This window comes from Pituophis catenifer, unplaced genomic scaffold (genome assembly GCF_029215685.1).
Source record: "Pituophis catenifer annectens isolate HBS135680 unplaced genomic scaffold, rPitCat1.0.hap2 SCAF_3, whole genome shotgun sequence".
Classification (NCBI taxonomy): Eukaryota; Metazoa; Chordata; class Lepidosauria; order Squamata; family Colubridae; genus Pituophis; species Pituophis catenifer.
Window position 1 is genome coordinate 212,519,365 of NW_027256883.1, and position 17,374 is coordinate 212,536,738.

General features: G+C 46.1%; 1 protein-coding gene across 1 annotated transcript in view; it reads left to right on the forward strand.

The window, feature by feature from the left end:
• The window catches only part of LOC139315118 (signal-regulatory protein beta-1-like), a 32,006-nt gene extending 18,236 nt beyond the window's left edge, over positions 1–13,770 (forward strand). Inside the window, exons 4-5 of the mRNA XM_070941136.1 lie at positions 11,894–12,208; positions 13,655–13,770. Coding sequence (XP_070797237.1) covers positions 11,894–12,208; positions 13,655–13,770 — 431 coding nt within the window. The remainder of the gene's footprint in view (positions 1–11,893; positions 12,209–13,654) is intronic.
• Positions 13,771–17,374: the final 3,604 nt, after the last annotated feature.

The window sequence follows — 17,374 nt, forward strand, 5'->3', positions numbered from 1 at the left end:
AGGGTCCTTAGGGAGCTCTCTGAGCTTGGTGGTTTTCTTGCAGACATTTCATGGCCCAACTAGGTGAAGCAAAAGAGAAATCTCTGCTGAGGTCTCCCTCTTGGTTTAATTCCGCGTCGCCTTTGCCGATTATAAATTTAGAACGCCGGAATCTCTCCTTAGTCACTCTCTTCACGGAGCCACCATCCCAAACGAGGCAATTGGTTCAAATTTAGCAGCAGGAAACGCCAGTTCCCCTTTTGGTTCTGTCTCGAAAAGAAAACGTTTTGGGTGGATCAGGAGATGAAGTAGCTCCAGATGTTTCTCCTGCTGGCATGGCTTCCTTCAGGTCCTCCTGGACCATACTGGCTCCATTTCAGCTGTCATTCCTCCTGCTTGTCCGAGACCTGAGGATGTGTTCGTTTCAGGAAATAGGTGAGCGTTGTTATTCAGATTTCCAGACAGGAAGATTAGTAGATTGTTGTTTAAAGATTTCTTCAGATGTTGTTTAAAGCAGGGGTCTCCAACCTTGGCAACTTTAAGACTTGTGGACTTCAACTCCCAGAATTTTGGGAGTTGAAGTCCACAAGTCTTAAAGTTGCCAAGGTTGGAGACCCCTGCTTTAAAGGCTGCCCACATTAATACCTGCCCCAAAGACATGTCCTTGCATGATCTTCTTCATCATCATCATGTCCCTTTGAGGTTGCTTTCACCTCATCTCCAATTCTAGAAGTGTGGCCCCTTCAGCCTTCTGTCCTCCTTGGCTATCTTGATTTTCACGTAGCATTTTCTCTCTTGTTCCCAACACCATCAGATACAGATTAAGAGAGTTGGAAGGGACTTTGTAGGTCATCTAGTCTAAACCCCCGGCCAAGCAGGAGACCCTACACCATTTCTGACCGATGGCAGTCCAGTCTCTTCTTGAAAGCTTCCAGTGATGAAGCTCCCACAACTTCTGAAGGCAACTTCTCTTCCATTGGTTGATGGTTCTCCCTGTTTCTCCTTATTTCCAGGTTGAATCTCTCCCTGATCAGTTTCCATCCATTATTCCTTGTCTGGCCTTCAGGTGTTTTGGAAAATAGCTTGACCCCCTTCCTCCTCTCTGGGGCAGCCTCTCAGATATTGGAAGATGCTATCAGGTCTCCCCTGGTCCTTCTCTTCATTAGATCAGCCATGCCCAGTTCCTGCAACCGTTCTTCGTATGTTTTAGCCTCCAGTCCCCATCTAAGGCAACTTCCAGGGGAATGAAATTGGCTGAGAATTTTCCCTCTTATTCCTTTTGTGGGAAGTTACAGGATTTCAGGACAGAAAACACGAGACAAAGGAGTTAGGCTAGAAGCTGGCGAGATAAATCAGTAAAACAAATACATAATAAATAAAAGATTAGAAGATGGCGCCACCAACGGCAACCTCGGTGAATGCTCTCAAATACGAGTCAAAAAGAGGGCTGTGAAAATACCTACAGACCCCTCATATCCTGGACATTAATTGTTTCAACCTCTACCCTCAAAACAACGGTATAGAGCACTGCACACCAGAACAACTAGACACAAGAACAGTTTTTTCCCAAATGCCATCACTCTGCTAAACAACTAATTCCCTCAACACTGTCAAACTATTTACTACGATTTCTTCTTCTTCTTCTTCTTCTTCTTCTTCTTCTTCTTCTTCTTCTTCTTCTTCTTCTTCTTCTTCTTCTTCTTCTTCTTCTTCTTCTTCTTCTTCTTCTTCTTCTTCTCTCCTCCTCCTCCTCCTTCTCCTTCTCCTTCTCCTTCTCCTTCTCCTTCTCCTTCTTCTTCCATATCTGTCATCGGATGTTGGTTATCATGTTGCCAATCCTATTTTTTTCATAGCCGCACGAAAAAGTGCTGTTGAGTTTTGTCCAAATTCAGTCCCTTAGGTTTTGAAGCCAAGAATTTCTTCTTCTGCTTGAACCTCATTTGCCTTCAATCTTTCCCTGGAGGATTAAGTGAAGAATGCCGTACTTTTTTGGGTGTTGCATCACATGTCCGAAATATTCTAACCTTAGTAAGATTGTATTACTATTAATATTATTAATATTAATACTATTAATATCTACTAATATTAATATTAATAATATAATAATAATAATACTAATATCTCATCTTTTTTATTACTTACCTTCTTTTCTACTACTTATGACTATAACTTTGTTGCTTGTATCTTTACTATTTATATTGTTTTATTTAGTTTCCTAGTATGATATGATTGTTAAGTATCCTATGACTATCACTAAGTGTTGTATCTTATGATTTAATGTATTTTTTAAAAAATTTGATTTATATGCTGCCCTTCTCCGGAGACTCAGGGCGGCTTACAATGCGTTAAGCAATAGCCTTCATCCTTTTGTATATTTATACAAAGTCAGCTTATTGCCCCCACAATCTGGGTCCTCATTTTACCCACCTTAGAAAGGATGGAAGGCTGAGTCAACCTTGAGCCTTGGCGAGATTTGAACTTACAGTAATTGCAGACAGCTTGATGTTAATAACAGTGCTTTAGTCTGCTGCACCACCAGGATCATCATTTTTATGATGACTAAGGTCCTGATTTATCACTTATAACTTTTATGTACACTGAGAGCTTATGCGCCGAAGACAAATTCCTTGTGTGTCCAAAAACATTTGGCCAATAAAGAATTCTATTCTATTCTAAATTTTATGCCACGTTTTCTGCTAGCTCAGGAGTGGGAAGTGCTTTAAACAAATTGTGGGTTAGAGCTGACTCCCTCAAAGTCAGATGAACTGCTTTCTTCTGATGGACGAGCCACCTTTGTTGCAATATGTGGGCAAGGAGTGCTTAGCTCTGTTGCTTCACATCCGTCAGTCCTTTGAGGTCAGCTAGATTGGGGAACTGACAACACCAAAATACAGAAACTCAACTTTGCTGACCTAGGTTATAATAACAGAACCATGAAAGCGTTTTCCCATCTGTTCTTCTTATACCAAAGAGAATCAAAGGAGGGGATCTTGAGTTTCTTTCTCACCTGTTGTGTTTTCCAGGACGGAGTTCACATTTAGCCAGAGGTGGGTTTTCACATAATTGAACAACCAGTTCGCCTATGCGCGTTGCGTCAAAAACACAGTGATTGTATAGGATGAGATAGGATGAGATAGCTTTGCTCACGCATGTGCCATTTGCATGCATGCGGCGTCAAAAAACACAGCGATTGTTGTGGTCCGCCAGCAGCCTGTGGAGCTGGCAGTGGAGTCGGACAGCGATGAGGCTGAGGAAGAACAGGGGCCAGTCCTAGAGGCTGAGGAAGGCCCGGATGAGGGCTCTGCACCGGAGGCAGAGATGGGGCCAGGGCCATCGGGGAGTGATGTGCGGACTCCAGAGCCTCCAGAGGCTGACAGTAGAGAGGCAGAAGAACAGGAGGAGCCTGTTCCTAGCGCACATATGAGAAGAGTTGCCAGAAGGGAAGAGCAGCTAAAGCAAAAAGGACGACTCAGGAGTAAGGCCAAGAGATGACTGGCCCTTCCCATAAGGCTTAAAAAACCAGCAACGGCTCTTGGGCTCTTTGTCGGAAAATAACGTTGATAGATTTGTTTCTTGTCTTTCTGCATTTATTTCTTGTCGGCGTCTTCTGCTTTTGAACTTTTGCCAAGAAAAGCCTTTGGCAGTTTGCCTAATTATCCCAAGGTCGGTGATAAACTGAGGAATGGTGTTTTGAAGAATTTGCTTTAGTTCGGACTACGCTGAGAATGAGTTAATTCTCAGCTGTTCTAATAAAGTCTGTTTGTTTTCGAACTGTTTGTATTTAATACTAACTACTTGGGCCTGGGTCACAACAGCGATATAGGACGGGATTGTGCCTGAGCAGGCAGGTCGCAACTATGGTTCATCTGAAGCGGCTGAATCCCATCCCTGGTCCGTATAGGTCATTTCTCTGTAATCGGAGACAATTCTTCAGTGGGGACTCAAACTCATGCAGCATAAGAACCAGTGGTGGGTTGCTACCAGTTCGCCACAGATCAGGCGAACTGGTAGCGGCAGCGGGAGACTCTGCCCACCGCCCGGATGTCTCTGTGCATATGTAAAAGTTTCTGCGTGCTCACGCGCCCATGAGCAAACCAGTAGCAACGGGGTTTGAAACCCCCTACTGATAAGAACCCAACGTCTAAAACGATACAGCAATCATCATAAGGAGGAGCCAGTTCAGGTTAGTGGTGAAAGTGTAGTCAAAAAACCAGGAGACTGGGAGTTCTAGTTCCGCCTTAGGCATGAAAACCAGCTGGGTGACTTTGGGCTGATTACCAGGAGACCGGGAGTTCTAGTCCCGCCTCAGGCATGAAAACCAGCTGGGTGACTTTGGGCTGATTACCAGGAGACTGGGAGTTCTAGTCACACTTTAGGCATGAAAACCAGCCAGGTGACTTTGGGCTGATTACCAGGAGTTCTAGTCCCGTCTCAGGCATGAAAAACAGCTGGGTGACTTTGGATCACTCACCAGGAGACTGGAAGTTCTAGTCCCACCTGGAGACTTTGGGCTGATTACCAGGAGACTGGGAGTTCTAGTCCCGCCTCAGGCATGAAAACCAGCTGGGTGACTTCGGGCTGATTACCAGGAGACTGGGAGTTCTAGTCCCGCCTCAGGCATGAAAACCAGCTGGGTGACTTCGGGCTGATTACCAGGAGACTGGGAGTTCTAGTCCCACTTTAGGCATGAAAACCAGCCAGGTGACTTTGGGCTGATTACCAGGAGTTCTAGTCCCGTCTCAGGCATGAAAAACAGCTGGGTGACTTTGGATCACTCACCAGGAGACTGGAAGTTCTAGTCCCACCTTAGGCATGAAAACCAGCCAGGTGACTTCGGGCTGATTATTTATTTTTATTTATTTATTTATTAAATTTATATCCCGCCCTTCTCCCCGAAGGGACTCAGGGTGGTGAACAGCCGAGAATTAAAATAACATACAATATAAAAGTTAAAATAATTAAAAATAAATTAAATTAAACGGCCGCCCCAATTTAAAACCCCTAGCTATACAATTAAAAAACTAACCCATAAAAAACCTATTCAGGCCAGGCCGGCTTGCTGAAATAAAAACGTCTTCAGGGCCTTACGGAAAGTGCGGAGATCCGGAATCAGCCGTATTCCGGGAGGTAGCTCGTTCCAGAGGGCGGGCGTTCCCACAGAGAAGGCTCTCCCCCTGGGGGCCGTCAGCCGACACTGCTTGACCGACGGCACCCTGAGGAGGCCCTCTCTGGGAGGTTATCGGTAGCAGAAGGCGGTCTCATAAATACCCTGGCCCTAAGCCATGGAGCGCTTTAAAGGTGAGAACCAACACCTTGAAGCGCACCCGGAAGACCACCGGGAGCCAGTGCAGCTCGCGCAGGAGAGGTGTTATATGGGAGCGCCATGTCGCTCCTATGATCACCCGCGCGGCCGCATTCTGGACCAGTTGGAGCCTCCGGGTGCTCCTCAAGGGGAGCCCCCATGTAGAGAGCGTTAGCATAGTCCAGGTGAGAAGTGACGAGCGCATGAGTGACTGGGAGGAGACTGGGAGTTCTAGTCCCGCCTTAGGCATGAAAACCAGCCGGGTGACTTCGGGCTGATTACCAGGAGTTCTAGTCCCGCCTCAGGCATGAAAAACAGCTGGGTGACTTTGGATCAATCACCAGGAGACAGTGAAGGTCTAGTTGAGCCCCCAGCTCGAGGCAGGATACATTATATCATCCTAGTCAACTGGTTGTCCAGTCTATTTTTTATAAACCTCCAGCAATGAAGCATCCAAAACCTCTGGAGGCAAGTCGTTCCTCTGATTAATTCCTCACACTGACAGAACATTTCTCCTTAGTTCTAGGCTGGATCTCTCTTTAACGAGCTTCTACCTTTGTCCTGCCCTCAGATGCTTTAGAGAATAGAATAACAACATAACAAAGTTGGACGGGACCTTGGAGGTCTTCTAGTCTGACCCACAGCCCCACACCTCTGCACAAGCAGGAGATCCGATACCATTCCAGAAAAGGGGCTGTCCAATCTGTTCTTGAAAACCTCCAGTTGTCAGAAGCTTCCTGGGTGAAGAGCACAAACATCCAAGCTGACCGCCTCATAGCTAAATTCCATGCAGATCACCCGGACAAGCCGGGAGGGGGTGGGGTACCTCCTCGGAGAGGGTGAGGTACTAAACTTGTTGTTTATCTCACACAGGCCCCGCTGGGAGAGTGAAGGGAGAGGGGCCGGATGTCAGCGCCTCAGCGCTGGCATAGAGAGGAGAGAGATAAGCTCTGAACTTTTGCCTGCTAAATCCCTTTGAAGCCGGGTTGTCATGGAAAGGAGGAGGGGGGAGACATTCCTGGGAAATGACGAGACAAGAAGTCTGGAGAATGACTTGGAAGATAGCCAATGAGAAGCAGAGATTTGGAGATCGGAAAGGGAGGGATTGGGGGGCAAAAGGTCAGTCTTGTCCGCATCGAGTCATGATCCGGTTGTTGTGCTAAATTAAAAAAAAGATTTCCTTAAAGATTGGCAGTTTGGAAATTCATTTATTTTGAGGTAGCATCGAAGTCTGACACCAGTGATGGAGCATTCACAACTTCTGGAGGCAGTTTGTTCCATTGATTAATTGCTCTCACTGTCAGGAAGTTTCTCCTTAGTTCTAGGTTGCTTCTCTCCTTGATTAGTTTCCATCTGTTGCTTCTTCTCCTGCCTTCAGGTGCTTTGGAGAATAGCTTGAGCCCCAACTCTTCTTTGTGGCAGCCCCTCAAATATTGGAAGACTGCTATCATGTCACTTCCTTGTCCTTCTCTTCACTAGACTGGCCAGGCCCAGTTCCTGCAACCGTTCATTGTATGTTTGAGCCTCCAGTGTCCAGTCCCTTAATCATCCTGGTTGCTCTTCTCTGCACTCTTTCTAGAGTCTCAACATCTTTTTTATAGTGTGGTGACCAAAACTGGATGCAGGATTCTAGGTGTCGTCTTCCTAAGGATTTATAGTATAAGTACCTCACTTGATCTTGATTGTATCCCTCTGTTAATGCATTTTAGGATTGCATTGGCTTTTTTGGCTGCTGCCGGACACTGTTGGCTCCTATTTAGCTGGTTGTCCACTAAGCCTCCAAGATCCCTCTCCCAGTTCCTGCTATCAAGCCTGGTTTCACCCAGTCTATATGTCTATTTTTGGTTTTTCTTGCCTTACTTTTCTCTACATTGAATTTCATTTTGTTAGCTAGGGCCCAGAGTTCAAGTCTGTCAAGATCCATCTGTCTCTTGAGCCTATCATCTAGGGTGTTAGCTATTCCTGCCAGTTTAGTATCATCGGCAAATTTCATAATTTCCCCTTTTATTCCCTCATCTATGTCGTTTATGAAGACATTGAAGAGTACTGGCCCTAGGATGGAACCTTGTGGCACCCCACTGCTTACTTCTCTCCATGTAGACTTAGACCCATTAAGGGTTACTCGTTGAGTACGGTTTGTCAGACAGTCACGAATCCATCTGGTGGTGATGCTATCTATCTCACTTTTTTTTCTAGTTTACCAAGAAGTAGGTTGTGGTCTACTTTGTCAAATGCCTTGCTGAAGTCTAAGTATATTATAAGGCTGACTCGCTTAATGACTGGTCACCACTTGACGTTGACCCATTAAGGACTACTCGTTGAGTACGGTTTGTCAGACAGTCACGAATCCATCTGGGGTGATGCTATCTATCCCACCTTTTTCTATCTTACCAAGGAGTAAGTTGTGGTCTACTTTGTCAAATGCCTTGCTGAAGTCTTGATCGGGATTCCCTGTGCACAGTCACTCACACCCTCGTCACCTCTCGCCTTGACTACTGCAATGCTCTCTACATGGGACTCCCCTTGAGGGGCACCCGGAGGCTCCAGCTGGTCCAGAACGCAGCAGCGCGGGTAGTGACGGGAGCAGCATGGCGCTCCCATGTAACACCGCTCCTGCGCGAGCTGCACTGGCTCCCAGTGGTCTTCCGGGTGCGCTTCAAGGTGTTGGTTATCACCTTTAAAGCGCTCCATGGCATAGGGCCTAGCTATCTTCGAGACCGCCTGCTGCTACCGACGACCTCCCAGCGACCCGTGCGCTCCCACAGAGAGGGCCTCCTCAGGGTGCCATCAGCCAAATAATGTAGGCTGGTGACCCCCAGGGGGAGAGCCTTCTCTGTGGGGGCACCCACCCTCTGGAATCAGCTGCCCCCAGAGATAAGGAGAATCCAAGACCTCAGTGCCTTCCACCGTGCCCTTAAAACCCACTTTTTCCAGCAAGCCGGGCTGGCTTAGGAAGAAATTTTTTAAAATTTTTAAATGTTTAATTGGTTTGTGGTTTTTTAAATTTTGGGCCAAATTTATATAGATTTTAATTGTTTTTAATATTTGTATTTCATGTTTTTAATTCTGGCTGTGCACCGCCCTGAGTCCTCAAGGAGAAGGGCGGTATATAAATTGAAAAATAAAAATAAAATAAATAAATATTATAAGGCCGACTCGCTTAACGACTGGTCACCACTTGACGTAGACCCATTAAGGACTACTCGTTGAGTACGGTTTGTCAGACAGTCACGAATCCATCTGGTGGTGATGCTATCTATCCCACTTTTTTTCTAGCTTACCAAGGAGTAGGTTGTGGTCTACTTTGTCAAATGCCTTGTTGAAGTTTAAGTATATTATAAGACTGACTCGCTTAATGACTGGTCACCACTTGACGTAGACCCATTAAGGACTACTCGTTGAGTACTATCCACTTGATCTTTTTTTATTTTAAATTTTTTATTGAAAATTATTAAAAATTACAGAAAAAAAGTATAGCAATATGGATAGAATTGCAGAGAGTAATATAATACATATAGAGTTTTAAAGTATCAATTTTTACCTAGAGATAGTACAAACCTCCATTAAACCAACTCATCAAAAGAAAGAAAAGTTTATCCAGAAGAAAATATTCTCATGCAATGCTCCTATAAATATTTACCCACGTTCACACTAAGGTTAATATTTTACATTCTTCTTAAGATTTCTTTTTTTTTGCAGCCAAGCATACCATCTGTCCCAACTCCTATATAACCCCGATTCTTGTCTATCTTGCAAAAATCCAGTAAGCTTGTCTGCTTCTGCACAGTTCATGATCTTTGTGGTTAACGTAGCCTCCGATGGCGTATTTTTGGATTTCCATTCTTGCGCAAACGAGATCCTGGCTGCAATGATGATGTGGAGAGCAAGATACCAATTAGAGTTGTTTAAATTCTCTGGTTTCATGCCTAGTAAAAACGTTTCCGGGTTCAATTCTATCCTACATCCTATGATTTCTAAAATCCATTTTTGAATTCTAGCCCAATATTCTTTTGCTCGGGGACAGGTCTACCAACTATGAAAGTAAGTTCCCATAGCGGTGTTGCATTTCCAACAAACCGGAGAGGTTCCCGGGAACATCTTCGATAATCTAGCTGGAGGCAGGTGCCATCTATACAGCATTTTGTATATATTTTCCTTATAGGAAACCAACATTGTTAATTTTAAGGTTTCCCTCCAAATTTCTTCCCATTTTTCAAGTTCAATCGAATATCCCAAATTTGAGGGCGATCTGGCCGCGACATCTGTCACCCCATTGATCGCCAGGGTTATCCACTTGATCTTGATTGAATCTCTCTGGTACTTGTGCTGAGTGTGCAGAAGAGAAAGTCTAGTGTTAACGTAAGATGGAGGCAGGCCCAGGAGTGGGGTTCAAATAATCCTGCCACGTATTGCTTTGCTCAAATGGTGGCCATTTTGGATCTCCAGAATAAACAGAAGCTATTTTCCATTTCAGGGGTTGGTGGTACCGGTCTAAGCACTGAACCTCAGAAACCCGAGTCCACCTTTGTGCAGGTCACAGGAGGCAGGACCCTCACTCTCAACTGTAACCTGACTCAGATGGATCTGCCCACAAGCGCAAGATGGTACAAAGAATCGAGCAACAATGTCTGGAAGTTAATTTACAAGGAGAGTGACCAAAATTCTCGCGGGGTGAGGCTCGTTCCAGGATCAAGAACCGACTTCAGCATCAGCCTCAGCAACATGGGCCCTAAGGATAATGGGACCTACCGCTGCCAATTGATCAATAAAGTTCTCCAACTGGGACAATCTAGTATAAAGAAACAGGTTGCGGTCTACGTGAGAGGTAGGTGCCGTTCGGAGAGGGAGGGAGATCCGCTCTTGTCAACTGAAGCGTTGTGGAGCGAATCTGTTGGGAAACTGCCAGGATGGAAGGAGGGGTTGAGCAGGGAACTAGCTTGGCATCCTTACATAGTTGCAAGCAGCTGTTGTGGTCCACCAGCAGCCTGCAGACCTGGTAGCGGAGTCGGACAGTGAGGAGGCTGGGGAGGAACATGGGCCAGTCCTGGAGGCTGGGGAAGGCCCGGATGAGGGCTCTGCGTCAGAGGCAGAGATGGGGCCAGGGCCATCTGGGAGTGATGCGCAGACTCCGGAGCCTCCAGAGTCGGACATCAGAGAGGAACAGGAGGAGCCTGTTCCTAGCACACGCATGTGAAGAGCTGCCGGAAGGCAAGAGCAGCTGAAGCAAAAAGGACAACTAGGGAGTAAGGCCAGAAGATGATTGGCCCCTCCCATAAGGCTTAAAAGATCAGCAACGAGCCGTTGGGTTCTTTGTAGAAAAGCAACGTTAATTCCCGTGCTTCTTGTCAGCGTCTCTTGAACTTTGTGGGGGTTTTGCCAAGAAAAGCGTTTGGCCGGTTGCCAAAGGCATCAAAGGTTGGAGATAAGGCCGACGGACTGGTTATGAAAATTTTTGTTTTGGACTAAGCTGAGAATGAAGGGGTGTCAAACTTGATTTCATTGAGGGCCGCATCAGGGTTGTGTTTGACCTCAGGGGACTAGGGTGGGTGTGGCTGGGGTGGGCGTGGCCAGCTCGACATCACTTGTGTCAGGGGCACCTGTGGTGGCCCAAATGCTCTGCCAGCAAAAACAAGCTCCGTTTTCAGCTGCAACGGCCTCCTGCAACCCTCTGCCAGTGAAAACGGAGCTCAGCAGGGCACCGTACGCCAATCCTTCACTGTTTCCAGCAGTGGTGGATTCCTCCCGGTTCCGCCCAGTTCCGCCGAGCCGGTAGCGGTGACGATATGACATCACCGAACCGGTTCTGCCTGCCCCCGCCCCGCAGTCGGAGCAAAGCATGGAGATCGCTTCACTTGCTAGCGCCTAGTTAGGGCTGAAAAAAAGCTTCTAAAGAACAGCTGAGAGTCGGAGCAAAGATGGCAATTGCTTCACTCACTAGCACCTAGTTAGGGCTGAAAAAAAGCTTCTAAAGAACAGCTGAGAGTCGGAGCAAAGCATGGAGATTGCTTCACTTGCTAGCGCCTAGTTAGGGCTGAAAAAAAGCTTCTAAAGAACAGCTGAGAGTCGGAGCAAAGCATGGCAATTGCTTCACTCGCTAGCGCCTAGTTAGGGCTGAAAAAAAGCTTCTAAAGAACAGCTGAGAGTCGGAGCAAAGCATGGAGATTGCTTCACTTGCTAGCGCCTAGTTAGGGCTGAAAAAAAGCTTCTAAAGAACAGCTGAGAGTCGGAGCAAAGCATGGCGATTGCTTCACTTGCTAGCGCCTAGTTAGGGCTGAAAAAAAGCTTCTAAAGAACAGCTGAGAGTCGGAGCAAAGCATGGCAATCACTTCACTTGCTAGCGCCTCGTTAAAGCACAGCGGAGAGTCGAGGGAGCAGGCAAAGCTGGGAAGATCACTAGTGCCTCGTTAGCGGCTCGTTAGGGCTGAAAAAAAAAGCTTTGAAAAAGCTACATTCGGAGTACGAGACGCACCCAAATTTTCAGCCTCTTTTAGGAGGGGGGGAAAGGTGCATCTTATACTCCGAAAAATACGGTAGTCTTCCAGCCGCATCTGAGTGCAGGAACCATGAATCCCGACCTCTTTTGACTGACCATCTTTGCCTTTCTTTGCTCAGTTCCTCCCACGGTGAGTCTTGAGACCAATCCGCCTTCTCCCGTCCAGCTGAACGCCTTGGTGACGGTCACTTGCAAAGCAGAATATTTTTATCCGAACGTAGCCAAAGTGGACTTGTTTTGCAAGAATCCCAGCGGTAAAGGAAAGTCTACCGGGGCAACTTTTAATTCAAACAGGACGTACTCGCGCCAGAGCTCCCTGAAGATCACGGCCACCAGTAATTGGAACTCCTCGCTGTTCACTTGTCTAGTTAAACATAACTCGACAGTATTTAAGGCTACAGCAAGTCTGGTTATTACGACAGAACTGGGAGAAGGTAAGTGTGTTTGTGTCGGAGGGGGGAGGGGATTTCGTGAGTTTTTCTTCCATTTTCTCCTTCCCCGTCTCAGTCCAGGTTGAGTCTAAATTGTGTGCTGTCGGCCGCCGGCCCCTCCAGCAGGTCCTCATTTTACCAACCTCGGAAGGACGGAAGGCTGAGTCAACCTTCAGCCTGGTGAGATTTGAACTGACAAATTGCAGGCAGCCGGCAGGCAGCAGAAGTAGCCTGCAGTACTGCACTCTAACCACTGCGCCACCGCGGCTCTTACGGATGATGACGACAACAACTTTGGGATCGTTGTTTTCCTGAAGATGTTTCATGACCCAACTAGATAGCATCATCAGTGCAAGAAGGGAGTGAGATTTGTGGAATGGAGGAGGAGGTGAAAGGGAGTGTTGTGGCCTGTTGGCCACTGGCCACTCCAGCAACCGAATCAGAGGAGGAGGAGCCTGGGCTGTCTGTCAGACTTCAGAGGGAGAGTCAACAGCCCCCAGGTGTGGAGGTGGCTGATGAGGAAGAGGAGGAACAGCTGGGTCCCGTGCCTGATGCATGGATGCACAGAAGGCAGAGGAGAGGAGAGCAGTGGAAATCTATACGCCGGTCTTTGGGAAGGAAGAGCCACCGCTGCTAGCTCTGGGGATAAAAGGCAGGGGGAGGAGATGAATAGATGTGGCAGACAACTATTTAACTTCCGGACGGACGGACGGACTTGTTAGCCTGCGGTGAGAGAGAAACTTTTTGCCGGGGCTGCCGGCGCTCCTAATTAAAGGAATCTTTGAGTTCACTTCAGACGGTTTGTCGTATTTGGAGAGCTGGGTTAGAACATCGTGGTTGACTTGTGCGCACAGTTAATGCAGGTAGTCCTCGACTTACAACAGTTCGTTTAGTGACCGTTCAAAGTTGCGACGGCACTGAAAAAAACTGGCGCGGAATGGTTTTTCAGAGTTACGAACTTCGCAGCATCCCCATAATCGTGCGATCAAAATTCAGATGCTTGTCAATCATCTTTTGTGACCTTATGACGAGTCAAGTCAATGGAGAATACAGAAGAACAGAGTTGGGAGGGACCTTGTAGGTCATCTAGTCCACCCCCACCCCTGCTGACCAAGGAGGAGACACTACACCATTTGTGACAGGTAGCTGTCCACAGAATCCAGAGAAAACAGATTCCCTTAACTGACTTCTCTGCTGTGGTGATTCATTTAACAACGGTGACAAGAAAAGTCGTAAAATGGGGCATAACTCACCTAACAACTGAAATGTTGGGCTCCATTGTGGTCATAAGTTGAGGACTACCTGTACAGTTGAGCCCAAAATTTCTATTGCTAAATGAAGTCAGTTGTTCAGTTCATTTCTCCCTATTTTATGACCTTGCTTGCCACCGTTGTTAAGTGAGTAACCCGGTTAAGTAAATATGGCTTCCCCATTCACTTTGCTCGTCAGGTCAACAAAAGAGGATCACAGGACTTTGCGATATAGCAACGGTCATAAATATGAGTCGAGTTGCCAAACAGCTGGATTTGGATCCCGTGACCACGAGGATGCTATCACGGTCATAAGTGTGAAAAATAAGTCCCTTTTTTCAGTGCCATTGCAACTTTGGACCGTCACTAATTGAACCGTTGTAAATCGAGGACTACCTGTAATGGAGTTAAGTTATATTGCTTTCAGGCAGTGATGTCCTACCTTGGCAACTTTTAAGACTTGTGGACTTCAACTCCCAGAATTCCCCCAACCAGCATCCATTTTATTTGGCTGCGGAATTCTGGGAATTGAAGTCCACAATATTTTAAAGCCGCCGGGGTTGAGAAAGCACTGATCAAAAGCCATTTTGGACTCGTGTCAGAATCATAAATATGAAAGGGTTTAAATCTTGAAGGCCATTTGTGATCCGGAAAGCCACAGAACACACGTGCTAGAAGTGGCATGCAGAGTCCTCTCTGTGGGCAACCCGAGCCATCGCTCCAGCTCTGCTCCACCACGCATGTGTGCACACCTCCCGCCAGCCACCTGATCTTTGGGTCTCTGCTGTGCATGCATGGGGGGCAGGGCTCATGCGGGGGCCATGCAGGCATGCGCAAAAGCGGGACGCATGTGTGGGGCCATGCACACATGCATGGGGGTGGGCCGCATGCGTGGGGGGGCAGGATACATGTGAGGAGTTGCATGCGTGGTGGCAGGGCCATGCGCGCATTGCATTTTGGGGGTTTGCGCATGTATGCATGCATTCGTGTGTACGCTTAGGGCACTCGGTCGATCCCTGCATGAATCAATTTGGTCTTTGATGGAGAAGCTAACCGTTCTCCCGGAGCGAAATTCTTGGTTCCAACATTAAATTGCATTTTCTTCTGTGTTTTTTTTTTCTTTTCTTATCTGAGACTTTTATGGCAGGGAGACGAGCGGTTTAAAAATGTGACCAATCTATATAAATAAAAATGTAAATGTTCGTTTCTTCAAAATCGTAAATCTCCAAAAGTTCTTCACCGATTGCTTTGAAGTTTGGACACAACGTTGCATTCGAATACGCGCTGTGTTTTTATATACCTATATTATATAGATGTCACACCTGTGACAGGTGAAAACATGCTTTTTTGAAAAACAGTGCCATCGGTTGGACGTAAAAGCAACACACGCTATACTCTCTTTTTGGACTTTAACGTCGCAGCACCACAATGGCAGGCGTGAGCCGGGTCTTTTCTCCTCAGCGCCACCGCCACCGCCAAACCCACAAGCAAAATGGCAGGAAATGTCAACCGCCACCAAGCGTCCTCCCGACTAACGGAGTATGACGTACCTTTGGCAGGGACCCCAATGCCGCCTGTGGTGCGGAGAGCTGCGAAGGTGAAGGCGGTTATACCGGCAAGCCGGGAAACCAGCTGTCAACTTGCAAAGCTTTCAAGTTGCCATGAGCAAGAGGGAGGGAGAACTGATAGAGCTGATTGATTTGTCTGTGAAGTTTCCGAAAGATGCCCTAATTAATTCATGAGCCATGAGCCGAACTTCAAAAGAAATACAGTCATTTATTAGGAGCACCATTTCGGCAATGTTTGGATGCAGTTAGAACTAATCCCACGTAGATTTACGTTCCCCTATGACCCTGTCTCTCCCCTCCTCTCTGGCCATGTCATAAATCACATTCTCCAATTAACCACTTTGGCTGGCTGTGAAATCCAACACCCTCCTTCTGATTGCGGTCAGGAAGAATGTATGGAATGCAGCTTCAGTTAGGGAAATCAATCAGCTCTATCAGTTCTCCCTCCCTCCTGCTCATGGCAACTTGAAAGCTTTGCAAGTTGACACCAGCTCTTACACCCGCGGCAAATTGGGACGGAGGCAAAGTAGGCGTGACCTGAGCTACAGAGGGACATTATTGGCACTCGGTCAAAAAATATTGTATACCCAAAAATTCTTCACTTTACGACATCCATACCACATGTGTTCATATGTCCCATTCTCCACTTTACATCTCCAACATAACTTGCTGTGAAGAATTTTTGGTTACGAATAGAAGAAGAATCTAGTAAAATAATTAAAAAGAAGGTAAAGTTGGGAGTAGATACCATCCTCATACTAAAGTTGAATGACAAGGTGTTAACAATTGATGAAAGAGAGCTTGTAAGGATATTGGTCATTATGGGACGAATTGTGATTGCAAGATACTGGAAATCGAATATTGAATACAAAATAAATGAACGGTTCAGAGAAGTTTGGAAAATTGCTCTTAATGATAAGTTAACGTGTGATATAAAATTCAAAAAAGGACTATTGAAAGGAAATATGTTTTGGAGGATATGGCAACCATTTGTGGACTACGCAATCGGGAATTTGGAAGAAATAATGCCAGTGCCAATGCAAAGAGAATTTTGGAAGACCTGAAGATGAAGAAAAAATTCCTCCCATTTCTCCCTATTTTGTATTATACACTGGGTGTCGTTTTGTGTTTTGTCCTTAAATCAAAAACTTAATAAAAAAAAAAATAAAAAAAAATATTGTATACCCACAAGACTGGGCCACAGCAACCCGTCGCCGGGTACAGCTAGTAATAAATAAAACAAAACAGCAAAGGTTTATTTCACCGTGGAAAACAAGAGGACAACTTTTAACTGCATTGTTTGTTCCCTAAATAATCAAGGGGGTTTTTCCCGCTGCTCGAGTAGTATGCAATTTTTTTGAAAACATGCCGTTTCAGCTGCATTACTTCCTCAAAAATTGTTTAGAAATTTTCTTTCTGGGATGTTGGTTGCAATCAACGACTTCTGCTATCCGTTTATTCAGACCGACGAGGCTGGAATTTTGTTCTGTCGTTTTATTTATTAAATTTTGTTGAGATTTATTTTTATTTTTATTTTTTTAAAAAGGACACTTTGGATCCTGCAGGGATTCCTTAAAACTCAAAAATACACTGGTGGACACTTATCATCTGAGCTTCAGGCTTTCATAAATGAGATTTTGAGATTTAAGAGTAAACAATAAGTGGCCAGGCTCAGAATTTAAGATTTATTGATAATAGTCAAGAAAATAAAAAAAAAAAAATCAGTCACGAATGCTGTATGGTTGAAAAAAAAAAAAACGATGGTTGACTTTGCGCCAATCATCAGAAGGCTGTGAGTTCTAGTCCTGCCTTAGGCATGAAACTCAATTGGGTGACTGAGCCAATCACCAGGAGGCTGTGAGTTCTAGTCCCACCTTAAGCATGAAAGCTAGTTGAGCCAATCATCAGAAGGCTGTGAGTTCTAGTCCTGCCTTAGGCATGAAACTCAATTGAGTGACTGAGCCAATCACCAGGAGGCTGTGAGTTCTAGTCCCACCTTAAGCATGAAAGCTAGTTGAGCCAATCACCAGGAGGCTGTGAGTTCTAGTCCTGCCTTAGGCATGAAAGCCAGCTGGATGACCTTGAGCCAATCACCAGGGGGTAGACTTCTAGTTCCATCTTAGGCATGAAAGCTAATTGGGTGACTTTGGGCCAATCACCAGGAGACGGTGAGTTCTAGTCCCACCTTAAGCATGAAAGCTAGTTGGGTGACTTTGGGCCAATCACCAGGAGACGGTGAGTTCTAGTCCCACCTTAAGCATGAAAGCTAGTTGGGCCAATCATCAGAAGGCTGTGAGTTCTAGTCCTGCCTTAGGCATGAAAGCTAGTTGGGTGACTTTGGGCCAATCACC